General features: G+C 47.0%; 1 protein-coding gene across 2 annotated transcripts; it reads left to right on the top strand.

The window, feature by feature from the left end:
- Positions 1-3,092: 3,092 nt before the first annotated feature.
- On the top strand, positions 3,093-24,068 carry CHRNA4 (cholinergic receptor nicotinic alpha 4 subunit). Of its 2 annotated transcripts, XM_056507369.1 has the most exons (6): positions 3,093-3,690; positions 4,855-5,006; positions 8,433-8,477; positions 8,568-8,677; positions 17,068-18,394; positions 23,502-24,068. In XM_056507369.1, exons 1-6 carry the CDS (start codon positions 3,630-3,632, stop codon positions 23,625-23,627), a joined length of 1,821 nt encoding a protein of 606 aa, XP_056363344.1. In that variant the 5' UTR covers positions 3,093-3,629; the 3' UTR covers positions 23,628-24,068. The 2 variants fall into 2 exon arrangements, with proteins under 2 accessions (XP_056363344.1, XP_056363343.1); XM_056507368.1 differs by having other exon boundaries at positions 3,099-3,690; positions 8,433-8,677.
- The last annotated feature ends 1,940 nt before the right edge of the window (positions 24,069-26,008 follow it).

The raw sequence follows: 26,008 nt of genomic DNA, 5'->3' as shown, positions 1-26,008 counted from the left end.
TCGGCTCCCCTGCATGGCCAAAAGTCTCTTACACAGTAAAAAAATTTTTGATTTAGTTAAAAATGTCTTTCAAAGCCTCCTGCCACTTCAGAAACAAGCTGAAATGAATATGAATAAATCAGAGTCCCTCTTGAGAGGCCAGCAGTACCTGGCAGGTCTCCCCAGAGGCAGATGGAGCCTGCTGTGCTCAGAAACAGCCCTGCACATCCCTCTGCTCTGCTCATTTCAGTGCACATTTCACTGAAAGGAGATCTCTCTCCTTTCACTCTTGGTTTTCTTCCTTCTGCTTTTGCTCCACCTGAAGCCTCTGTTGATGACAAAGCGGTTAGGAACAGGAGAGGGAAATATTTATCACAGGAACAGAAAGACAGGAAAAAAATCCTGATCCCTTTTGGATGCAGGGATGGTGTTTCTCAAGCATTCCATTAACCTGTGCTGTCCCCCTGCCAATCCCAAATGGGCAGGGGTAAGGAGATATTATCATTATAATGTCTCACTCCTGTGGATTTAAACATCCAAATGACATTTTACAAAACAAACAGAGGCCAAGGGCTTGCCCTGGAGGGCTGGCTGTGACATCCAAGACAAGATCATGGAGAGAGAGCAAATTCAAAGGAAATGTGCAATCCTAGGAAGCCTTGGCAGTGCAGCTGCTTCTGCCTCCTTGAGCAGTGAGTGTTTCAATACTGAATGAGTGATGGCAGGAGAGGGGGCTCAGGCACAGTTTATGTGCAGGCATCCCTCCCAGGCACCTTCAATCTGCTCCTGCCAGTGCCTTTTATAGAATAAAAATTATCTGAGAAAGGGTTAAAGTAGACAAGAGATTTTCAGGAGTGCAGAATGCAAGAAGGCAGAGTCAAGATTTACACATCCTTGCAAAATCATGGAATTCCACTAAGTGGCTCAAAACTGAGCTTGTTACTGGCTTGCCCTTTTTCCAAGGACAAGTCTGAAATTTCACTGGAAACCTTGGGGACACACTGCCTTGTTTCTGTTTTGTTCAGTCTAGAATCTTCAATAGCTGGGATGTTTCAATCAGCTTTTGTGAACATCTGGATCACCCAAATTATCCATGTCTTTTTTGGACAAAGGAAGATAATAAAAACGAGGAGACTCAGAGCTGGGTCCCTGGAAATCAGGCTGCAGTTGCAGCTTTGTATCACTATAAAAAAATCATTACATCCTTTAAATGGCATCTTTTGTTCCAGTCAGAGTCCCTTGCACATGTACCAGTGGAAGTCATCACCTTCCAAATACACACAGGAGCTGATGGAAATTTTGTTATGGCCCAATGATGCAGAAAGAAACTGGCAGTGAGATTTAACAAGGTCACTTCAAGGCACAGAAACCACTGTAAAATATGCTCATTCCCCACATGGCCAGCGAGGTGAGGGATAAGCATTTCACTCATAGGATATAGTGATTTACAATTAATTTCCTAAAGAAGGAAATCCTTTTTTAATCAAAATAATTTATAGGGTTAATCTAAAGGCAGTGTTTGCTCGGCAGCACGGAAAGGCAGGCAAGGTGAAGATGGATGGGGTTTGTCCATGGGGTTTGAATCAGTTCTGCACAGGAGGGACTGTAGTCAAGGATACTTGTATTATTTATGGCCAAGGTTTTCAAAAGGGAATAGTTGATCTTGCATCCCTTGGGTCTGGCTGCTCAGTGTGTGACCTGTGCAGAGCACCAGCCTCACTGAAAAATGGCCCCAGAAATCCCATTCCCCACTATTTGTCTGTTGTGCTTGGTGCTCGTGGCTGATGTAGGTGGCAGAAACCCAGGGTTCCCTCATTTAATTCTGCTGGGTCAGAACTGAGCAGGGCTGGACATAATGAGGAGTACAAGGACCTGCACACCTCAGATGCCCCAGAGAAAAGGTGTTTAAAGAAGTGCCAGGAGGCTTTTGTAGCTCCTTTGGGAATGTGTGGCTGCAGTAGGTGACAGGGTGATGCTGTTTTAACCCTGGAGAGGAGTGACTGCCCCTCTGCTCCCCTGTTGCTGGAGGTGCTCAGAGCTGCACAGGACCTGGCTCTCAGGATGTTTCAGATCCCAGTTAATTTGATCTCACATCTGCTGCTTATTAAATTAATGCTGGATGGTTCCCTGGAATGAGCACTACAGATTTTTATTGCATCTCACAGGTGCTCAGTGAGGGTCAGGACTGAAAACAAAGCAGGCAACTGTACAGGAATCCATAAAGTGGGATTTGTCACAATAGTTGAGGAAGAGATGAGATAAGAAAAACAAGTCGAGTTTGGTACTACGCTGTTATTTATAATCTCACTACAGACCTAATTTCTCTTGTGACTTTAATCCTCCCCATTTGCAGTGAGCAATCTATTATATTGGAAGATATTTGAGATGCTTTGGGAGTAGGGAAATTATTATACATAAAATATGTAGCTAATATTATTAGAACAGACTCTGATTAATTTTGCAGCTGGCAACATTACCCCTGCCTGAAAATTAAATCCATTTGCTATCCATGTAGAAGTAATTGTGTTAATATCAAAGCTAGTTTTGAAATGAAAAGGGGAGAGCTCTACTCTATGTCTCCCATGCAGGGAATCAGGGATGTGAGATGAAGGGCTGGAGTGATAATTCCTTGCTAACACAAGGAGTTATCCTTTCCTCTAACAAATTTTCAAGACTTCAGCAGAGTTTTTTGTGATGTATTTAAGGTACATTTAACATATAGATAAATTCAAGTGACCTTGCCTCGGTCTCACCCCAGGTTTGCAATATTTCCTGTGGGCAGACACTGATATTTGTATTTTCACTCTGTGTTTGTGCAGCACCAAGCACAGCAGACCCTGTTCTCACGGGCAGGTTCATCACCCCAGTAATTATTGATAGCAAAGATTCGTGCCCAAGCCAGAAATATCTCAGTCTAATTACACTGGAGTGATTTCGAAAAGCAGTTGGACGAGATTAAAGAGACAGCTTTCGTTAATTAAGAACTGTTTGGGCTTCTGGTGCTATAAAGATCCCAGCTGGCCCCACATCCACCTCTGGCTGCAGCTGGGCTCTGCATCTCCCCCTTTATTTCTCCTGCAAAAGTTTTCCTGCCTGCAGCCTGTTTGCTGGAGCTCAGGGATTCTCTCCTGCTCCTGCTCCTCCTCCTAAGCAGGAGGTGGGCAGGTCTGACTACATTAAATATACAAACACGCTGTGCTCACTCTCAGGCATCATCCGTGGCCCATCAGCAGCAAAACCCGAGCGAAGGCTGCCCCAAGGGCTGGGGAAGGCTGAAAGCAGCAGCAGCAGCAGCAAATAAAGCAGCAGCCTGGTGGGAAAGGGGAGAGGAGCAGCAGGAGGAGGCTGGGCACCCCAGGCTCGCACAGGAGCTCCTGCAGCCCCTGCACATCACCTGTGAGTGACCCAGCAGCAGCGTCCCAGCAAACAGCATCCTTCGAGGAGGAAGAGCATCCTTCGAGGAGGAAGAGCTGGAAGAGAGAAGAGCAAAAAAAAAAAAAACAAAACCACAACAAAGCACCAGCTGCTATCCCTTCCCAGAGGGAGAGAGAGTGGAAGGAGTTTAAGGGAATGAACCTGGAGGATCCAGAGACTCAGAGTGGAAAAGTTGCCCTGACGGGAGACTCTGCACACTGAAGCTCTGCTCCACGATGGGATTTCTCGTGCCTAAGGGAAACCTCCTCCTCCTGCTGTGTGCCAGCGTTTTCCCCGGTAAGTTTGAGACAGCTCTTCTCCCCCTGCTCCACTCTTTATCTCTTTCCCCCCTTATCCCTCTCAGAGACACCTTGCCGAGACCAGCCCCTCTCACCAGGGAATTTCCCTGACTCCTCCACCCTTCTGCCCCATCGTTTCTGGTCCCCTGAGCACCAGCCTCTGCTGAGCAGCGCTTTGCCTTTATTTCCTGCTCCATGTCTGATTTGATGGAGAAAAGGTTAAAGCCACGGTGGGAAGGGGACAGGAGGGGGGACGCTGAGCAGGGGCTCAGCATCCTGCTTCTTGCCTGGGCTTTTCTTCCCTGGGTAAAGCGTGTTAATGTGTCTCGGGGCTACGGCTCCGGCTGGGGAGAGCACAGCCAGCGCTCAGCTAATGCTTCCCTTTGTATAATCCAGGGCAGCTACACACTGAATAGAAGCCATATTCCACGGGGGACGTGGGGACAGCCCCCGGCTCCCTCTCCCCTCTGTCGGGGACCGGCACAGGAGCGCAGCTCCTCCGACAGCCCCTGGATGAAACGTGGCTTTAATTGTTAAAAGCCACCAGGCACCTCTGACAGCTCCTGGAGCCTGTGTGTGGGGTCAGGGCTGCTCCTTGCAGCCTCCAACTTTTAAAGTTATGCCTGAGCAAAACTGGGATCGTGTTATCCAACTTGTGCTCTCCACCATCCTCTTCTTTCTCCTGTTGTTTTTGTGAAATATCCACTAATCAGGTTAAAGAGCTGAATTTCAGTCTGCCTTTTTTTCTGATACATATAATGCCAATTTTTTATCTGTAAATCTGATGTAAAATCCCTATCTCCCTGCAGGAGGCTACTTTTTCCTTTTTGGCTTGCCCTTCTAGCATCCCTCTTCCCTGCTTGCAGACTCCAGTGCTAGGAGCTTGCCACAAAGTGGCCATAAGAATTAGACCAGATTCAGGGAAGAATGGCTCATGTAGTGGTTTCTAAGACGTATTACTGGTGCCCTCACTTCCTTCAGAGCAATCCTGGTCTGTAACAATGGGTGAATAGAGTGAGGAACACCTGGCAGTGCCAGGGACAGAGGGGAGACACATCAGCTGAGCAGCATCACCCTCCTGTGTGTTCGCTGCATTTCCCTCCGGAGGAGGCTCCAGCTGTGCCAGCCCTTGGAGCTGCAGGTGTTCCCCTCCCTCCCACAGCCTTTGGCCACGTGGAGACCCGAGCCCACGCCGAGGAGCGGCTGCTGAAGAAACTCTTCTCAGGTTACAACAAGTGGTCGCGTCCCGTGGCCAACATCTCGGACGTGGTGCTGGTGCGCTTCGGGCTCTCCATCGCCCAGCTCATCGACGTGGTAAGTGCCACACGGCCGGGATCAGCCAGGCTGGCACCCAGGAGGGCTCCTGGAGCATGTGGGCTCCGCTGGCTGGTCCAGGGTTGGGTGGGGAAGGCTCTGCCCTCAGCAGAGAGGAGTGATGGTGCAGGCAGACCTGGTGACTCATGTGAGCAGCTCATCATCAAAGTGCATCCTCTACTCTTCATTTACTACAGGCAAAATCCCAAATTCCCTATTAAACCCGCGGGAGTGGTCACAGCAGGGCGGTGGAGCTGCTGGCATAAGTGCCAGAGAATTCTGGCAAAAGAATAAATCAAACAGCTAATTTGGAATTTGAGCCATGATCGTTAACACACTAATTTACACAAGTTAATAGGGACAGTGCTTTGCACACCTTGGGAAGAGAGATTGCCTGAAGAGGTTTCTGCAAATGAAAGTTTTGAGGGTTTTTAGCTAATCTGGCAGATATTAAGAAGAAAATTCTTTCTGAGTGTTTGCTTGAATAGAAGTCACATATGTGCAAACTGTACTAAAAAGAGTGGTGTGCATGCAGACTGATGTGTGCTGAAACAGGATTTATGGGATTATTCTGGCACAGAGTGCTGGGGTCAAGTGTTGGACAAAGGAGGTCCCTGCAGGGCTGCAGATGCCAGACACACTCAGGCTTTAGAGCTTGTGCAGATCCTGCTCCTGCATCCTCCTCCTTCCTGTCCCTATTTGCACGTGGCACCTCCCAGGACAGTGTCTGCACACTCCTCGAGCAGTACTGGGCTGGCTTTCATTGGACACTTTGGCTTGGAAGGGACCTTTAAAGGCCTTCTTGTCTGACCCCCTTATTTTTCAGAAGAGGGGCTCCCTGTCACTTTTTACTGTAGTCTTGTGGCAGAATGAAAGGGCTGATAATGCCCCAGCCCAGGCTGGATGAGGCTTGGATCAGCCTGGTCTAGTGGAAGGTGTTGGAGAGGGCTGGAACTGGATGAGCTTGAAAGCCTCTTCCAATAGAAACCATTCTGTGATTTCTCTGATGGAAAGAATAATGCAACCTAAAGACATTACTGGTGTAGGACAGTCATAGCAGGTGACTATCCACACAGTTTTATGTTTTGAAATCAGACTTTTGAGATGAAAAGGGAACAGCTGTGGTGGTTCAGGAGGTGAGGAATCAAAGACACCAGTTGCTGGAGAGTCTCATCTCCTCATGCAGAAGCCATCACTTCCAGCTTTGCAGCCCAGCAATGCTCTCCCATTCCCCTCCTGGCTCTTACATCAGCCTGAGGGATCCAGGGCTGTTTGCAGTTGCTAATGTTGAAGTTGCATGGCTCTCATCTGAATAATTGATAAGACTAAAGATGAGACATTAGTGACTGTGGAGGCATGAGAGAGACTTTCCATTATTCAGCTGCTGAATCGTGGAAGAGGGGGATCAATACACCTGCTCCACGGAGCTTTCCCAGTTTACTTAAGAAAAATTAATTTTCTTAAAACCATGTCAGTGGTTAGAAGTGCAGCTCACAGGCAGAGCTGTGCCAGGACCTGTGGGCATGGCTGGAGGAGAGCTCTCAGCCCTCCTGCCCAGCCTGTGGCTGGTGACACTCCTGCCACCACTGTGGCTCTTCAGCTCCTCTCCCCCTTCCAGACAGTGACAGTTTTGGTGCAAACCCTGCTGCAATTGTTAGACACAATGCTCAGCTCCCAACGACAAGGAGTCTGAAAGGGAAATCAGAGCTGTATTCAAAGCCCAGCTCCTGCTGACAAAAGCTGGGAGCAGGGGAACAGAAATCAATGGGGAACTCTGCATTCCTGCATGTCCTTACCTCACCCTGGGTGGTTGAGGACTTTCTGAGACCAGAAATAAGGGGGGAAAGATCAAATATGTTTCCAGGAGCAGCCAGAAGAGACACAGTTGGACTCTGTGCAGGATCCCACCTGCTGTGTTCTCCTGGAGAGGAGGGGCCAGGTGGTGCAGCATCCCATGGCTGTGGGGTCCCCTCTGTCCTCTGGGCTGGCTCCAAGAGGAGCATCCAGCTGTGCCAGCTGTGGAGCAGCTTGGTCATTAGCACATTGCAAACCCCTCTCAGAGAATCCCATGGCACTGGAGCTGGGCTTCACTCAGGTCAGGAGGATGGTGTGGTGATGGGCAGCAGCTTCCACCAAGGCTGGTTCCAGGGGGAGAATTCCAGGAAAAGGCAGCACCAGCTACACCTGGATGCCCAGTGAAGGGGCTGTGGAGGTGGAGACCCTCAGGGGCTTGAATTGCAAAGTGGTAAGAGAAGCAGGTTCTCGGGGATTGGTCCAGGCCATGGCATTCTTCATCTCCCATTGGCACCAAAGAGGCAGCTGGGTATTTTCTCTCCCTTTGTTCCTCAGTGGAGTGTTTTTGTATTCATCCTTCCTCCATGTGCTTCTGGTCCCTAACCCAGAGGAGAGAGCTCTGCTCAGGTTTTACATCTGGTTCCACAGCAGCAATCAGGAGGCAGAGCTTCCCCCAAACTTCCTGGGTTTTAATGTTCACAATCAATCCTGAGCTGCCACAAGAGCAAGGTTAATGATGAGCAGTTTGCTGTCAAATGAGCCCTGCCAGCTCAGCTGGGTTTGTGCCAAACAAGGGAAGAGATAAAAAGCCCCACACAAATAAACCCTGAGCTCTGGTGGGACACTTCAGTCAGACCAGCACTGGGCTCTGCCCCATGTAATTCATCTGAGTTACAGAGGGCACAAAAGACAAGCAGCAAACAGTAATTAACTCTACTGCAGTGCTGCCAGCATTATAAATGCCAGGCATTATTTAAATATGTATCTACAGTCTCACCTTTCCATACTGTTTCTGCACAGAGTTGGGAAAAATCTACCCATCAATGGAAATACACCAGGCAGCCCAAAAATTCCATGTCAGCAGAGCAACTGGGGTTTATTCAGAAATCCCAATCAATAGTGCCACAAGTTCATGTGTTTGGTAGAAGGAAAAATGCTGCTGAGCTTCCTGTTTCCAGAATTGTGTCCATGGGTAATGTTTCACAGGGCAGCACCCTTGCAGATGGAGCTGAGCCCTGGAATCCACCACACACGTGTGAGTAAGGGTTTGGATATCCATCACTCCCTTCCTTCAGGGCTCAGCTCAAAGGCAGGCTGGGGAGCTTTTTCCTCTACCTGGAGTCATCATCCCAGGCTGAATCCATCAGCACTAAGTAAAATCCCAATAAATTCCAGTCCATCTGCTCACAGGATTGCTTAGGTGCAGGCTCAGCTGTTCAGTGGTATCAGACAGCTGTGCCCTGTCCCATGTCAAATGACAGAAACATCTGCTTTTTATTTCCAAGACAGAACTTACATTTATTGCAGAGGTGATTTGCAATTACATAAATGAAATACAATTAAGGGAAATTAAGAGTCTTCTTTCAGCCTCTTAATCTGCTCCTGTAACCAATATCTGATCTTGCATTTCAGGATGAGAAAAACCAAATGATGACCACGAATGTGTGGGTGAAGCAGGTGGGTGCCCCTAAAAGTGTGTTTTTCCTTGTTTCTTTGCATTTTTTTCTGCTGAACTCTCCCAGGTTTGTAACCACCTATTTTTGGCAGGAGTGGCACGACTACAAGCTGCGCTGGGACCCCCAGGAGTACGAAAATGTCACATCCATCCGCATCCCCTCGGAGCTCATCTGGAGGCCAGACATTGTCCTGTACAACAAGTGAGTGTGACTCTGTGACCAGAGGGTGAACTCATCCTTCAGATTTTCTCTCCTCATGAGGTTAAAATGTTTCCTGCAGTTGCTCCACTTCAATTTGGTCTCTGTGGTCGGAGTTCATGTAGATTCTATAACATGCCTTAAATGACATGAGTGGCATTCAGCACAAGGGCTTTGCTCTCCTAATGATCCTTCCTCTGGGCAGCCAGTTTTGTTGGGGGATGCCAGGTATTGTTTTCTCTTCACATGTCAGATGCACAATTAAGCTGGATTTGAGCTTTCAGTCCCCTTCAATTTCATTTCACCCAGGAGCTCTCCCCTAATTCATCACCATCAACTGGAAAAGCCAATTACTGAGGATGGGCTTAAATGAGGAAAATATGCTGAAACATGTCAGGCTTGTGTGTCTACAAACAGGGGTTTCAGGTCAGCTAAATACCATTCTGGAATGATTTCTAAATTGGTATTTGTTCCTCATTGGAGATGCTTGGAGTCTGTCCCTTGTATGGACACTTCCTAGGGAGCAGCTTGTGGTTTTCTTTCTTTCTTTCTTTCCTTTGGAGCCTGTTGATATTCAGAAATGCTGCACAAGTGCCAAGGCTGTTTCTCCCTGGAGCCCCCAGCACAGCTCTCCAGTCTCCCAGGATGTCAGATATCCCAGTCCCCCACCCCAGCATAGAAAACCCCCAGAGAGAACACTTGCTGCAGGCATCAAAGAAAAGCATCTTTGCATGTGGCTGATGCTCAGAGAAAACCCTCACAGCAGCAGCCAGGCTTGGTTTTAATAAACAGTTGCCTGGTTCTAGCTTGATATGATTTTGCTTCTGTTTAAAAACCAAAATAAATGGCTGGAGCTGGAATCTGCCCAGGGGATTGTGAGCTTTGGAGACTACAGGGGCTGTTATCTTTCCCATTAGCTTGTTCCTGATCCTCAGTGGGGTTTAGTGATTACAAACCTCTTGGAAATCACTGCATCCTCACTGAGCACCTTTCACAGATTAGCCCAATGGAAATGAGTCATTCAGAGGCACTTGGACCTTCCTGCCCTCTGAGCATGAGTATTGCATCTCAAGTGCCTCACTGGGCAGCCAAGAAAAAAAAAAAGTCTTTGTCATTCTCATTGTTTAATTAATGACAATGGCAAAGATTATTATTTTTGGAGCTTCTGGTGGTTGTGGTAGGCCGTGGTGCCAAAGGAAATGATGTGGCACAAATCCCCACTCGATCTTTGTGCATCAAACCATCCTTTTGCTGGAGCTACTGGCACAGAAGAACATGATGTGTCACCTCTGCTTCCTCTCCCTTGGCTCAACATGGTTGGTGAGGATGGTCCATGCAAGGAGGAGCCTGGAAATAAGGAAATCACAGAATAACAGAATGGTTTGGGATGAAGAAGATCTTAAACATCTCATCCCACTCCCTGCCATGGCAAGGACACTTTCCACCAGAACAGGATGCTCAAAGCCCTGCACAACCTTGCCTTGAACACTTCCAGGGATGAGGAAGACTCCAGGAGACCTTGGTATCCTTTAGGTCTCTGGACATTTTGGGGTTTCATGCTGAGGACACCCAGACCTTGAGCTGGGCAGCCTTTGGCTCCTGCCCCTCCCAGGCTCTGCCCCTCTGCCCTGTTGTAGCTCACTGCTGCTGTCACAGTCTCTACAAGGACTCCAGGGTTCTGCTCTGCCCACAGCAGCTACTCCACAATCCTTCTCAACCTCTGCTGGGCAGTGGGAGTCTCTCAGTCCTGCCCACTTTTTGTCTGACTTGCAGTGACAAATCTGACTGTGCTGGGACCTGCAGACAGGGACATCTCATGTCCCAGCTCCCAAATCCAAGCTACTCCCCTCACTTGATCCATATTTAGCATTAATAATATGCATTAGTCTAGTGGTTGTCATGAGCCTATCATGCATTTTTAACTGGTTTCTTTATCCATGAATTAAACATGGGTGTAAGCTGGGCACCAGGCATTTGTGGGTTTCCATTAATTCCATATGCCCTCACTGCTGTATTTCCCTTTGTTCTTATGCAAAATGTTTTCTGCCCTGAGATGTTCTTCTCTCTTCCACCTAACTTCCTACCAAACACATCTGGAGCTGCAGTCAGTGTCTTCATCAGGTTGCACATTTTTTAGGGGTTGCAGGGCAAATGCAAGGCAAAACCTCAGAGTGATGGGAACCAAGGTGAGGCTCTTCTGCAGGGCACTTCACCAACTGCATTCCCAGCCAGGGCTTCTCCTGGGGAGCATCTCAGCTGGAAGTGGTAGTGATGAGCCATGGTGATGCTAGCAAGGAGTCCATCTCATATTTTACACACATGTATGTATAGTTTAGAGGGGGTTTAGCACAGCTGCACATGGTTCTGGGTGTCTGAGAGCAAGAGAATGTGCAAAGGAACCTTGGGGAAGAGAGGCCACACTGACCTTTTGCTGTCTTCAGGCTGGTTAGTGTGAGTTAATTATTGCTTATCACATGCTCTGGCAGAAATATGGTATTTCTGTTTGGGATGGACTCTTTTAGGAAAGATTATACAAATACCTCTTCTGTTTTCATCTTGGGCTGTATACAGAAATGGTAAAATTTCTATTGGTTTCAGATTTACGTCTTTAAGGAAACCTAACCCTCTGTTGTGAGGTTATTCTCCTATCTTGGCTCATTATTGTAAAAAACATTCCATTTACCCACTCTAGAGACCCAAATTAAATCAGTAAATTCAGCTGGTTTGGCCTAGAGACTAAATGTAGTTGTCAACATTCATAAGGAATCTGAAACCAAATTAATATCCTACAGGGAAATTAATATGCTGTTGAATTTTCAGGCTTGATGAGATAAGTTCCAAGACTCTGCAAATAGTTTCTACTGGATGTGACATAACATATGTAAAACAGAGGAATATGAGTTCATAGTGAAGTGACAAAGTCTCCTCTTTGCCAAAAAACCAGGCTGCTCCTTATCTCAGGTTGTAAAGCCTCTTCAGGCACTACCAAATCATTTCTAAATGAATTATCTAATCCTCTGCACTGATTTGTTTTTCCATTCATGAATGGATTGAAGCACATTTTAGTTTTTCTTTGTTTATTTGAAGTTTAAAAAACGAATTGTATTTTTTTTCTCTAATGAGGGAATAAGCTCTTGGGGATTGCATTTTTTGTTTGTGGTGGGGGGTTTTTTTGTTGGTTTTTTTTTGCTTCTCCATCACTGTATTGAGTCACTTGTTCATCATAGGAGCTCCAGAGGGAAACCCCTGAAGGCACAGGTTTAAATCCAGGTGCTCCAGCTGCCAAAGGCTGCTCAGGGCAGTCCAAGCCCATGTCCTTGAGCCCAATACTGCTTTTTCAGCTGGATAATCATGATATTCTCACAGCATTTGTTTTCTCCAGCCTGGTGATTGTAAAACCTGGGTAGAAGCCACTGGGAATATTGAGAATTCTGAAGTTTCTCTTTTCTCAGTATTTTCTGGGGTTAACTGTTCCAGAAAGTGATCCCTGCCTTAGACTCCACAGTTACAAAAAGAAAAAAAATCAGATGTGAAGGAAAATCAAATACAAATTTCTGTAATTAGGGGTAGGAAATATCTTGAGGAATTAATGCAGTGATAAAATGGACACAAAGGGATTACTGGACTGGGTAAGATCATCTGTCAGGCAGCTTTTGAAAATCATGGAACAGCAAAGAGTTCTTTTGGAAAGTACTGTAGCAGCTTGTTCTCGTGAACTGTGCTGTGATGTTTGCAACCAGTTAGATTTATGGAGCAACACTGGTTTCATGACTCATCCCAAAGCTCTTTGGAAGAGAAATACCAAAAGATGCCCCAGTGTAACCTTTAAAATTGGAAACACACTTGACATTTTTCTTTGTGTGCATTGGCACAGACCTCATCATTGTGCACCAGCTGTATTTATAACAGACCAAAAAAAAAAAAATCACCAATTCACCCTTCAGCTCTCCTGATTCTTCTGGAAGGTTCAGTGGTTGTTTTTCTGGAAAGGGATAGCTTTGAGGTTTGCTGCCAAGCTCTGCCCAGCCAGACAGGAGCTGATAGAAGGAAATCTGCAGGAGGGATGCTCCTCCTGCCTGGGCTGCTGCTCTGCTCACACCCAAGGGCTTCTCCTACCACTCTGCCAAGGGCAGAGCAAAGCTTTGCCTTGTGCTGGCGAGGATCAGAGCAAAAATGCCCCAATCCAGCACAGCCAGAGCCTCCTGGGACACCTGAGCTCATCCCAAGGTGTAGCACAGCCTCTGCTGAGAGTGGTGCCTGTTCTGCTGAGCAGAAATCACATCTTTGGTTACTGCTTCTTTCTAAACACCTAAACCGAGCAAAAACTGGGATGTGACTGGAAGAAATCCCATCAGTGCACACACATCTCTCCCTGGGCACCCCAGGAGTTTTGTACCCAAGCTGCCAGGACCCTGGAAATATCTAAAACCCCAGCCAGGTAAGGTCCTGGTGCTCTCAGAGCTGACCTGCTCTGGGCAGGGAGTTTTGGGCAGGAGGCAGTTTCAGAGGTGCCTCCCAAGCAATGCATTTAAGTTGTCATTTGGTAGCACAAAACAACAGTTAAAATACTTTCTTGTTTCCCTTTGAAGAGAATTTTAATCTGAATATTCCAGAAACATCTCTTTATTGTGTACCAAAAGGGTGCAAGCTCCTAATACTACAATTTTTCTTTGTTACTGCTCTTTGATGAAAAAATGCTTTAAATGAGGACATTCTACTATATCCATATATGTGTATAGATAATTTTCAGGCTTTTAAAGGTCTGTTTGGATTTAAATTGCATCATCAGAAATTAAAATAAATGTGTGTCACATTTACATGCATTCTGAAAACACTTAATTTTGTGAGATGGTGTATCTCTCAACTGCAGGAAAATAGAAAGTGGCAAAAGAAAATAAAAATCCTCTGTCAGCAGAGCTTTTTAGTGGAGCATGGCTGGTAGATGTCAATAAAGCAATGCCATCCTTAAACCCTTATAAATTTAGGAGATTTGGAAGAGCAGCCTTTATTCTCAAAATGAGAAATCAAAGGCTGCAGCACACAGCAGCTTTTTCCTTGGGAGCAAAATCAGTAATTGTCTTCTCTCTTTCTTGGTGTGCACTGCTGTGTTTGACATAAAAATATAAGAGCTGCAGTCCTTTATTACTGACATATTTTTAAAGCTGTCAGGTCAGAGTAACCAGGAGAGCCTGACTTTCTGAATTCTCCATTCTTGTGGTGTTTGCCTTGCACTCACACCTTCTTCCAAGTGGATTTTCATGACAACTGTCACAACTCAGTGGTCTCCTCTGAGAGAGGTGAGAATGTGCTGCTGCTCCAAAGGAATGTCTGCAGATTCTCTGTGTCCCACCACATCAGGTCTCCTGTCTGAGGCAATACTCACGTGGTGCTGTAGGAGCAGGAGTGGGTTTTCCCACAGCAAAGCTGTCCAAAAGAGCACAGGCTTCCCCAATCTCCCAACTCCAGACTGTGTTTGCAGTTGGTTGTCTCACCTTCATCCCTTGGAGGAGACTGGGGAAAGACTTGGGAAGGCACTCAGCAGCCAGGTGACCTTGTTTGCTCCCTGTCTGATGGGGAGAGGGGCAGAGTCAGAGTCCCACGCAGGAGGGGAGAGAGAATCTCTCCAGGCTCCCTGCATGGGCAGGGTGCCAGCAGGCACAGCTTCCAGTTCACCAAACATGTGCCTGAAGTCCAGTGTGGGTGGAAATCTTGGGGAAGGAGGCAAAAATATATGTGTGCATGAAGGGTGAGACAAATGGGAGCACTGCCTTTGCAGGATGTGGCTGGCTGGGATGTATTCTATGTACACAGCATGGCTGATTTACTCTGCTAACAAATCCCTCTGCATTGAGCTGCAATGGGAAGTCCAAACACACTGAGCAAAGACAGGAATTCCTTCATAGTCTGGTAGGCTGGTGAGGCAGGAGCATCCCGGGGTGTTTTATGGCTCCTCAGAGTCAGTAACTGACTAAATCCAAAGAGATGTTCTGCAGCTGCTTTCACCCCTGCCATGGCACTGCAGGCAAAGTCCAGCCTGGAAGGCAGTGCCAGTGTTATTTGTAAAAACATGTGAGCCAAAGAGGACCCAGGATGAAGCTAGGTTTGTTATGTGAGCAATTTAAAAATATGTTCCTCACTAAAAAGCAGATAATTTCCAAATTTACACAAGATCTGCAGCATGACAATGGTTCCATCTACACTTGGAGAAGAGGAGTGTGGTGATCACACATAAACTGCAAAATTGGCAGGGAAGGCATTTTTGGGAATGAAACAGTTACATGGATTATTATCTTTCCTTGATGCCATTTTAGTGTTTTTTTCCCAAGAATTTTCAAAAGAAAAATGCACACCTGTGTTGCTTATCCAGCCACTTACACATTGCTCTGCCTAAGAAGGGAAACACTCCTAGTGGGTGCTCATAATCCCTTTTCTCTAATAAGATCCAATTAAAAATATTGCTCCATTAATGAGCAATTTAATCATGCCTCAGAGATATCATTAAATGCAGAATCAGATTCCATATTCCTATTGAGATTTGAAAAGAAAGCCACCAAGAACAGCAAGCACTGGACTGTCACTTGCTGTGCATGTTTCATGTCTCAGTCTGGCTTTACTGTGCTCCTGGCAAAACCCAGGAGGAAAAAAAAAAGGTGGTTTTCATCCAAATCACATGTCCTGGAGTGTAAATTAGATTTAAGAAAGAAGAGGTAAGACAGAAGCTGGATGGATTATACAGTGTCTCAGGTTTGTTTGCTTCAGAGTAAATCACAGTGCTGATTTTGTCTTAATCCCTTTGTGAGGGTCTTGTATGGAGTTTCCACTTTTTTAAAGTGTTTCCAATCTTTAAAGAAAAATCCAGTTTAGAGGTGGCACTATTCCCTTTTGTGTTCTTTTGGCTGTTCCAAAATCTGCCCCAAAGAACATAAAGAATGAAGAAGAGTTTAGTAAAACCTGGTTCTCCACCACACAAAAATTCTGAGTTTATTTTTCCATTAATTCAAGCAGCCTAGAAAATTGTCTCAAGGACATCTGAGCTGTGATCCTGGGGATTGGGGATGTTTCCATCTGTGCCCAGAAACCAGGTTAGCCAAGGCAGCTCAGCAAGTGCCAGATCCTGCCACTATTTCCCAACACTACACCAGTCTCATTTTTAGGATGTTTCACAGGGAAGTGGAAATATGTGATGTGAGTTGTGAGGCCCTGGCACAGGCTGCCAGAGAAGCTGTGGCTGTTTCATCCCTAGAATTGTTCATGGCCAGATTGGATGGGGATTGGTGCAACCTGGTCTAGTGGAAAGGAGAAAAATAGAAACTTCCATGGTAGGGAGTTGAAATCAGATGGTCTTTAAGGTCCCTTCCAACCCAAACCATTCCATGATTCTATGAAACTATCAAAAAGGTCTTTTTTTTTTTTTTTTTTTTTTTTTTTTCTATTTTACTTGTAAATGAATGGTCTCCTAAAGAAATGCATGTATAAAGTTCTGTGCCTTCTGCAGCTTGAGGAGCCCTGCTGGATCACCCGTGTGTTGATGATCCTGCTGCTGGTGGGGAGGAGGAGAGGCGTGCCCCTGTCCCTGCCTGGCTGCTGTCAGGGCACATCTGGGGGATGAAGCAGCAGAGCAGAGCCCAGGGATTTTGGGAACGTGGCTGCAGGCTGGGCTGGCTCCAGCAGGAAGCACCGGGCAGGAGCAGAGAGCTTTCTATCTATATCAGCCTGAATAATTCATCCCAAGGTTTTAGCAGAAGCTCTCTTCCCCTGCACAGCCTGCTCTTTGTCTGGCAGTGCTGCTCTTTGTAACTCAGATTCTTCCTCCAAAAGTCTGGAAAATACAATTTATTCATACAATCCTAGTACAAACTCCTGAGCTGCTACCTAGCTGAGAGCTCCTGTGAGAAGACCCACAAAAGCCAATTCTCTTCCTGACGGGGAAATCAAAAGATTAATGTTCACTATTCCTATTAATAGGATGTTCTTGCTGTTTTTCATGTAAAAGGCTGGGTGATTACCCAACACTTTCATTTTTAGCAGCTGTCACAAATAATTCTGCAGAGCCAACAGCTACACTATGTGATAGCACTTCCTCCCACCTCTAAAACAAACTCAACCCATTCCAGAGCACATCTGGGACACCTTTGGGGAAAACCTGCATACAACCACACCAAGGAACTGACTTATGCCAGGGAAAGGGTGACATGGGCATGAATTCCAGGGCTTGTGTAAGCCAAGAGCTCAAAATCCACGGGGCAGAGTAGATGGATCCAGCGTTTGAACATGATGTGCCCCTTGCATCTCTGAGGTCATTTGGAAGCCAGGCACTAAATGTCCTATTTCCTTAACAGAGTTGACATGTCCTAGAGAAGCCTGAGCCTTTTTTATCTTCCATCTGTCCCCAGTGCTGACGGTGACTTTGCAGTGACCCACCTGACCAAGGCTCACCTCTTCTATGACGGGAGAATTAAGTGGATGCCCCCTGCTATCTATAAAAGCTCCTGCAGCATCGATGTCACCTTCTTCCCCTTTGACCAGCAAAACTGCACGATGAAGTTTGGCTCCTGGACCTATGACAAAGCCAAGATAGACCTGGTGAGCATGCACAGCCACGTGGACCAGCTGGACTACTGGGAGAGCGGGGAGTGGGTCATCATCAACGCCGTGGGCAATTACAACAGCAAGAAATACGAGTGCTGCACAGAGATCTACCCTGATATCACTTACTCCTTCATTATCCGGAGGCTGCCGCTCTTCTACACCATCAACCTGATCATCCCCTGCCTGCTGATCTCCTGCCTGACCGTCCTGGTCTTCTACCTGCCCTCTGAGTGTGGGGAGAAGATAACCCTGTGCATCTCCGTGCTGCTGTCCCTCACTGTGTTCCTGCTGCTCATCACGGAGATCATCCCATCCACCTCCCTGGTCATCCCTCTGATTGGGGAGTACCTGCTGTTCACCATGATTTTCGTTACCTTGTCTATCATCATCACTGTCTTCGTGCTCAACGTGCACCACCGCTCCCCCCGCACCCACACCATGCCAGACTGGGTCAGGAGGGTTTTCCTGGACGTGGTGCCTCGGATCCTGTTCATGAAACGTCCCTCCACAGTGAAGGACAGCTGCAAGAAGCTCATCGAGTCCATGCACAAGACAGCCAACGCGCCGAGGCTCTGGTCCGAGATGGACGTGGAGCCCACCTTCACTACCTCATCCTCTCCCAGCCCCCAGAGCGACGAGCCATCGCCCACCTCCTCCCTCTGCGCCCACCTGGAGGAGCCAGCCCAGCCCCAGCCCCTCTGCAAGTCCCCCTCTGGCCAGTGCTCAGGGCTGCACCCAGAGCCCGCACAGGTGTCCTGCTCCTCTCCCCAGCCCTGCTCTGCCCTGAAGGGCAGGTCGCTGAGCGTGCAGCAGATGCACAGCCCCGGCAAGGGCGAGGAGGGCGCGATGCGCTGCCGGTCCCGCAGCATCCAGCACTGCTACCTGCAGGAGGACTCCTGCCGGGCCAGCGCCCGCCCCAGCGGCTCCCCGGCCTGCCGGCCCCACGACAAGCCCCCCCAGTGCAGCTGCAAGTGCAAAAAGGCTGTGGCAGCCGGCACAGCGGCCCAGGGCAGCAGGAGCCACGGCGCCAAGGAGCAGCACCTCGTGCTGATGTCCCCGGCCCTGAAGCTGGCAGTGGAAGGGGTTCACTACATCGCAGACCACCTGCGGGCAGAGGATGCTGACTTCTCAGTGAGTATTCCAGCAGGGCCTGCTCTCCTTCAGAAAGTCAAAAAACAGCTGCTAAGGGAGCCACGGCCAGCCTTGAGCCGTGCAGAGGGTGTGCATGTTGAGGCAGGCTCAGCCATGCCTCACTTGTGGGTTTTGGCCACCGTAGGCACAGCTGGAGATGTCCTCGGGCTCTTGGAATGAGGGCCAAGGGGGCACCACAACCAGGTCATGCTCAGGGCTGCTCTAGAACAGTGGGTTCTCCAGCAGAAAGTGGGAATAAAGTTGTTGTCAGGCAGCAAAGAAGCAGTAGGGTTTGTGGGAGACCCAAAAAACTGCAGCCATCTCACAGGAGCAGAGATTTATTCCTTATTTAAGCCGCTGACAAATGGGGAATTCACACTCTCTGCCTTTTATTAATCACTGTCTGTGGAGCCCAGGAAAGCAAACTGCCCAAGTAGGCTGTGGGTGTGGGAAGCTGTAGCAGTGTGGGGATACTGCAGGGTCTGTTTGTCTCAGATTATTATCCTGATGTGATTCCTCATTAGTGGACTTCACTGGAGCAGTTGGCTCTGTGCAGGGAACAAATTTCCTGCTTATTCTGTGGGGGTAAATATGGCCACAAATAAAGGGAGTAGAGGCTGAAAGGATTTATTTAATTTTTTTTATGGAGATGCACATAACAAATGCCACATCCTTTCACAGATTTTGTAGCTCTTCCTTGCAGGACTGTGGATACTGTGTGCTAGTAATGATGGCCATAATGAAGGGAGGCACAAGATAAACTGAAGTTAGTAATCTTATTAAAGAAAAGTCTTACCTACTTTTTCTGTGCAAATCCATATGCAAAAGGTGCTTTCTAGCTTTGTCTACAGGTTAAATTTCTTAATATTGAGAATCAGTGCAAGCATAATGTGTTTATACAAGACTTTCTGAACATGCAGAGTGTCTTTTATTTGCATTTTCCACAGCACTGAGCAGCAGCAAGAAAAGCTTAAGTACTACTGTCCATTTCTGCACTCTTTGGTATCATAGTTAAGGGACTCTGGTTTTCAGTGGATTTTGCTTCACAGCATCCCCTTTGAGGAAGAAACTGTTAATTCCTTATGTTGAGGAGTTACAGCCAAAACACAAACTTCCTGCTCAAGGTCACAGAACAAATCTGTGGCAGAGATGGGCTGTGAATCCTCATGTTCATTAGTTGCCAGTCCAAAACTCCTTGCCAGGGTAAAGCACTTCAGAAGCACATTAGGAGTGCAGGAATTAAACTCTGCTCTCTCCCTCTGGCAATAATCACAAGCAAACCCTTGGATGTCAGTTGAGTTTAGCTTAATTTTTTCCCCATGGTGCAAATGAAAAAATATTACACCAATAATACTTCCCATTTCAAATGATTCTCCCTGCTGAGTTGGTTGGTGTTAACAAGAATGGACTCAATTAATATTTTGGGTTCCTTCCTCCTAATTTTTTTTTAATGAAGCAGTCTTCAGAAGCCACAGATTTTCTTTTGATACCTTCTGCTGCTCTTCCCTCTTGAAATTAAGTGATCATCCTGAGGAGAAAGCTATTTACAGCACTAACCATCAAAAGCAGAAGAAAAGGAGCAACTTTGAGCCTTTGGTCTCTGACCCAACCTCCTGCCAGCCCAGGCTGAGAGGGAAGGTGCCAGGAAAACATCCAGCAATGAGCTGTGGGCAGGTTCTGGGCTCTCCTGGGGACTTGGGGTGACCTTTCTCCACTGTTCCACAGCAGCTGTGGTTGGCACAGAAGGCAGAGCTTGAGTTTTCAGGCAGAGGGGATAATGCTGACTCCATTGTGGGGCTGCACTATTTTCTCTCTCTGAACCCAAGTAACATAAATTAGGAAAGCACAATTTTTTTCACCCAGTGCAAATGAAAAAGAAGAAGGAAAATGATCTTCTGGAACTGAAATATGCTGTGAGGAGCAGAACTGATCTAATAAACTGAGAATTTATTGGGGGAAATATCAGTACTCAGAAATTTGCTTTCATCTTAAAATCAAATTGTGGCATTTCCTCATGGAAGTCTTCAATAAATCTATCAGCAAGCACCTCTTGTGCAGCTGCTGAGACACATCTCGCTGTCTTGTGGGCAATATTTCCAGAGACATTCACCTTCCCAGAAGGAGAACAGAGCTTCTTTTAACTTCCTGTCTTTTTTATTTTTTTTTTTTTTCTCTAAAGCTCCATTGCCACAGGGGCAGTGCTTCTAAATTAAAAGTAAATAGCTCATTTAATTAAGTGCTCCAGCGAAGAGAAAATGGGAAATGCAAGAGGCAGTTGTTTGTTACAGAAAGATATCTGCAAACAACTCAGGCACAATGGGGCACTGGGGAAAACACACGGCAGGATTGTCCCAGCATAGGGTGGAAATGCCATTAGAAATTAATTACAGACTGAAGGGCAGAACAAGTTCCATGTGACACATCAGCCAAAATAACCAGACACCACCAGCACTGTCTGGGAAGTCGTTCTGTCCGTGGCTGTGTGCATCTGTGGAACACTCTGGTATGAAGGCATTTAAAAATAAAATGGGAAGGGCTAAAGCTGAGGGGGAGGAAGCAGGATAATCTCACTGGTTATTTATAACAAAGTGCAATAAAACCACCTGGGACTGCTCTAATCTGTGTTGGGTCCTGGAGATCAGATGTCACCAAGGCTCCCCAGTCCTCCACTCAGATCTGAGGCTCAGACCCACAGGGAGCTGCAGCAGGGAGGAGCTGCACATTCCCACTTTTCAGCACTCTGGGAGTGGGGCAGTCAGCTGCTTCTCCCCCTGATTGCTTCCCAAAAATAATTTTGAGTGATCTTCTTAGAACTGATCAGAATAGAGGTCAGGAGTTGTGTGGCAGATGTTGGCAGCTGCATGGGTGTGAGAGATGCCTGGATCAGGCTCCACGTGGGCTGCTGGACCACCAGGAAATGCTACAGCTGTGGCAGAACACAAAACAACAAAATCCAGATCGTTTTCTCTCCCTCATCCTCTTTTTTCTTTTTTTCTTTTTTCTTTTTTTTTTTTTTTCATTATCTCCCCATAATTTCCAATTTCACCCTCTGTGCTCTTAGTCTGAAGCTGGATATTGATTTTACAAACATCTGATGCACTCCCAGCCATCATTTTCAAGATGGGCTCAGTATCTCTGCATACACCATTACATTAGAAAGCAAATTCCTGTCCAAGTTGTTCATTCCCCACTTTCCTTTTTTCTCAGAGAGAAACTCATCAAGTTTATTTTCTTTGTGTGGTTTAGCATTTATTTTTACTTGCATAAATATTCAGAGAAAGTTATTTTACTAGGATGAGGCATTATTTACTCAATCCAGCTTTCCAGCTGAACATCAGGAGGGAAATTTCAGATTTGCTTTATACATTGGTTACATCATAAGACATTAATCCCATAAAAACAATCATCCAGGGCTTGCTTAGATGCCTTTCTCATGAGGAATTTTAAGCATAAGAGACTCAAATTCTCAGCAAGCAATGAATAGGTCAGAAAATAGATGCAGCAAAAGGGAGTTATCCACTGGGCTCTTATCACAAAATTGTAAAATCACAGAATTGGGTTGGAAGGCTCATTTCATTCCCCCTGCCACGAGCAGAGCCCCATCCAACCTGCCCTAGAACTTTCCAGGGCTGGGGCAGCCACAGCTGGTGTGTGCCACAGTAAAGGATTTCTTCCTAATTTCTAATCTAAAATACTCTATTTCAGTTTAAAGCCATTCCCCCCTTGTCCTGTCACTACATGATCTTATAAACCTGAATAAATTACAGTTCACAACACAAGGAAATTATAGAAGCTTGGATGAGAAAATTCTTTTAGGTTTCAAGGGTCAATATTTTTTTACTTACCTTAATTACAGATGGTTGTGCAGAGGGTTGTACAATCATAAGATAACATGATTTTTCCCAAGAAGGTGACAAGATGCAGGATGAACCTGGTTGTTTTTCTCTGCCTATTCAGTAGCAAAGGCTGACTTAACTCAATGCTGGTTTTAAAAGGAATAAATCTATCCACTGAATGAAAACATTGAACCCATTCTTATGCTTTTGACAACGTTCAGGTGTTCTTGAAATTGAAAATGCTTTGTTCAGAGAAAATATAATATGGTCTCCATCCTGTGCCTCATTTCCCAGCTCACAAAGCTGCTCACTGAGCCAAGGAGCTCAGCAGACCTGTGGAAACACCCTCTGCTGCAAGTGGCATTTCACTGATACCTGCTTGGCTTCCGTTAGAAAATGCATTTTGGGCTTGTCCCTTTCTCCTTTCACCCCTCTCAGCCTCTGGGGAGGTTTGAGTGGGCTCCTGCTGAGATGTTTTCCCCACAGAACAAGCAGCTTGCTGAATTTCAGCCCTCAGGTCTATTAATCCCCAAGTGGGAAATTGTAGGAAATCATAATGGGTACAGTCATATCCAATAGAGCTTTACCATCTGCTCAGGCCTCTTCCTGGCAAAGAAATTAATAGTAGCAATGTAATATAAGAGGTTTTCATATATATATATATATGGTTTCTTAATGAAGCAGTCATTTACCATTTCTGCCTGATGGTGCTGGACCTCCCCAGAGAGGAATTGCTGGAAAATTCATCCACAGCAAGGCAAAAAATGGGGGAAAAGGAGGGTGAGGGTTTTTATTTGCTGGTTCATTTTCACTGCTTATTCACCCAAAGCTGTAAATCCCTTCACAGAAAGAGTTTGGCTTTGTTAATCTGTAAGCAAATCTTTTTATGAGCATGGGGAAATGAGTAATTTCTTACCCCCTACAGCCCTAGCTTGAATCACAGCCTCATTTACACACCCAGCCACAGGTGCTGCTGATGGAAAATGAGAGAGTGAGTGTGCAGATGACCTTAATTATCCACAGGGGTTATCCACAGGGATTTGTGACTTCACATGCACACCCCTGCAGTCTGGGAATCTCTCAGGTGATTGATGGAATAAACTTTTGCCATTTTATAGGAGCACTAAGAGTGACTGGGACCACTCCCTCCTATCTCTGGAATTATATGAAAATATCCTACTTTGGAGTGCAGCTGTAAGAGTTTTATTTATTAAAATAAATTTCAAACTCCAGTAAATGTTAATAGTTGGCCTCTCCCCTCTGTGTTCCAGGTGAAGGAAGACTGGAAGTACGTTGCAATGGTCATTGACAGGATCTTCCTCTGGATGTTCATCATTGTGTGTCTGCTGGGAACTGTTGGGCTCTTTCTCCCACCGTGGCTGGCAGGAATGATCTAAATATAGCACCAAAGGGAAGAGATTATTGTCCCACTATCCCTCTGTGGGTTTTAGTTCACCTGGAAGGAGAGCACAGAGAGATGGGGGCAGCCCTTTGAATAATTCACTGCGTGTCCTCACTCGAGCTGCTCCCAGGGAATCCTTTCTGAAGTTGCATTGTTTTGCTGAGCCATTTCCATCTCCTCCATCTAATTTAGGGGAAGAGTTCTTATCCAAGTCTGTACATAGCACGGTGGCATTCATTGGCATATACTCAGCAGTGTAAGAACACGAGCTTGTCCTAAAGCAGCACAGAAAGGGGCTCTGCATCCACAAACCAGCCCCTGGCAATAGCTCCAGGCACCCTCAGCAGCCTCACTGTGCCCTGCCCTGTCAGGCTCAAGTCTTGCAGGGCTGTGTGTCCCTGTATGAGTCATTTTATAAATAAAGTTCTGAATTTGGGATACCTGTGCAGGATGTGGTCTGTGTTCAGCTGGTAAAGGCAAAGAGTCTGGAAAGGCTTAAATTATTGCTTGGGACCAACATGAGGATTAGCACAGCAGATGCAGATTTTATACAGATTTTACTTTGGCCAGTGCCCTCCAGAAACTGTGGAGACTGGGGCTGAATGAGGATCAGGTAAAGGGAAGGAGAATTTGGGGTTAAGGTTGGGACCACAAAGCACTTTAGGGCACTTTCAGAGGAAATCTGCTGGATCCAAGCTATGGCTTCTATCCTGCAAAACAGCAGAGGGTCACCCTGAGCTGTAAAACCTTGGTGTAGGTGGGGAAGGTACCTGGACATGGGGAAGCCAGAAGAAAATCCAGGATGATGTCAGGATCATGAAGAAATGTGCCAGAGTCACCTACAGCAGGTCCCAGAGAGAGAGAGACTCCATGGCCTCACGGGGCAGCCTCAGTGCTCTGCCACCCTCAATATGCAGTTTTTCAAAGCAGTTTTTCCTCATGTTGAGGTGAAACTTCTGTTGTTTCAGTCTGTCCAGCTCAGTTAGTTCTGGCTCACCTTTCCCATTGGGAACAGCCCAATGTCTCCCTGCTTCTTTCAGAGCTCTCAGAGGCAGAAGGGCATGTGAACATTTCACCAGTGTGTGCAGGGAGAGGCAAACGTGGTCTAAAAATCCACCTGCCCCAGGACCTGCCACGAGAGCACAGCTCAAACCCCAGGCTAGCAGCTCTGGGGTCTGGGCTTTGCCCAGCACCTCCTCCACACCCCACAGTAGGATCAGCAGTGAGGCTGCCTGGGCACTGGGAAGTTTACCCTGCCCTGAATTTAGGGGAATACACACCAGGAGAGGCAGGCGGCTGCCTGGGGACCAGCACAAAAGGTCCTGGCAGAAGCCAGAACCAGATGAGAGCCAAGGTGGGAATCCAGGTGAGCCCAGGTGGGAATCCAGGTGAGAATACAGGTGAGAGCCCAGGTGAGAATACAGGTGAGAGCCCAGATGAGAGCCCAGGTGGGAATGCAGGTGGGAATCCAGGTGGGCGCCCAGGTGAGAGCCCAGGTGAGAGCCCAGATGAGAGCCCAGGTGAGAATCCAGGTGAGAATCCAGGTAGGAGCCCAGGTGAGAGCCCAGGTGGGACGTGTGTGCCACCCCTGTGTGGTGGCCTGGCACACGTTGCTGCCCCACGGCTCAGTGAGCAGCACAGAGCTGCTCAGCCTTGTGACAGCAAGGCTGGAACAGGAACAATGGGGTTTAGAGACTTCTTTGAAATACAAGTTACTGCACTCAGCCCGAGCAGCACAGGTTAAAAATCAATGCAGTCATCAGCCTGTGAGGCATCATCTAAGAAACTACAACTGACCTCTGTGTTCACAGGCTCAGCCAAGTGCTGAAAATGCGTTTGGCTCACAAAGAAACCAGAGCAGCCATGGTTTGGGCCAGTTCTACAAAGAGCTGTGCTGGCACAGGCAGGGGGGGAGGAGGAGGGAGCCGAGCTGCCGCTCCTCGTTGCTTGTTTTCAGAATGAAGACAGACTCAGCCTTTGGAGATGCTAATTTATCCCTTTTCACAGTCAGAGGGTTTGCTTATGGCAATGAAAGGAAAACAAACAGTCGAACATCTTCAAGGTCTGGTGCACCAGCGCAGAGGCACAGCTGCAGTGAGTGCTGGGCTGTGACACAGGTGAGCCCTCCCTGCCACCTCTGAGTGCACCGACAAAGGGATCATGAAGCTGGAAGATTTCCACCCTGGGCACTGCTGGGTCAGGGGCATGGTATCAGCAATGCCAGCAACAGCTGCTCAGAGCTCTCCCTCCTCCTCCTGAGCACATGGGAATCACTAGCAGCAGAGCAGGTGGGAGGCTTGGCTGTGCAGGCACATTTTTAGCAGTAAAACCAGCAGTTTCCAACTGGGATGGAGTCAACAGCAGCAGCTCCAGTCT

This window comes from Oenanthe melanoleuca, chromosome 20 (assembly GCF_029582105.1).
Source record: "Oenanthe melanoleuca isolate GR-GAL-2019-014 chromosome 20, OMel1.0, whole genome shotgun sequence".
Classification (NCBI taxonomy): Eukaryota; Metazoa; Chordata; class Aves; order Passeriformes; family Muscicapidae; genus Oenanthe; species Oenanthe melanoleuca.
Note: the sequence above shows the minus strand (reverse complement) of the source record. Positions and strands in the feature narration are given on the sequence as shown.

Excerpts from the sequence above, each read along its gene's own strand:
- CHRNA4 (XM_056507368.1), top strand. The coding sequence starts at position 3,630 with ATGGGATTTCTCGTGCCTAAGGGAAACCTCCTCCTCCTGCTGTGTGCC. Across the intron at positions 8,678-17,067 it reads GACATTGTCCTGTACAACAA|TGCTGACGGTGACTTTGCAG; the intron begins GTGAGTGTGACT and ends ATCTGTCCCCAG. Across the intron at positions 18,395-23,501 it reads CAGAGGATGCTGACTTCTCA|GTGAAGGAAGACTGGAAGTA; the intron begins GTGAGTATTCCA and ends TCTGTGTTCCAG.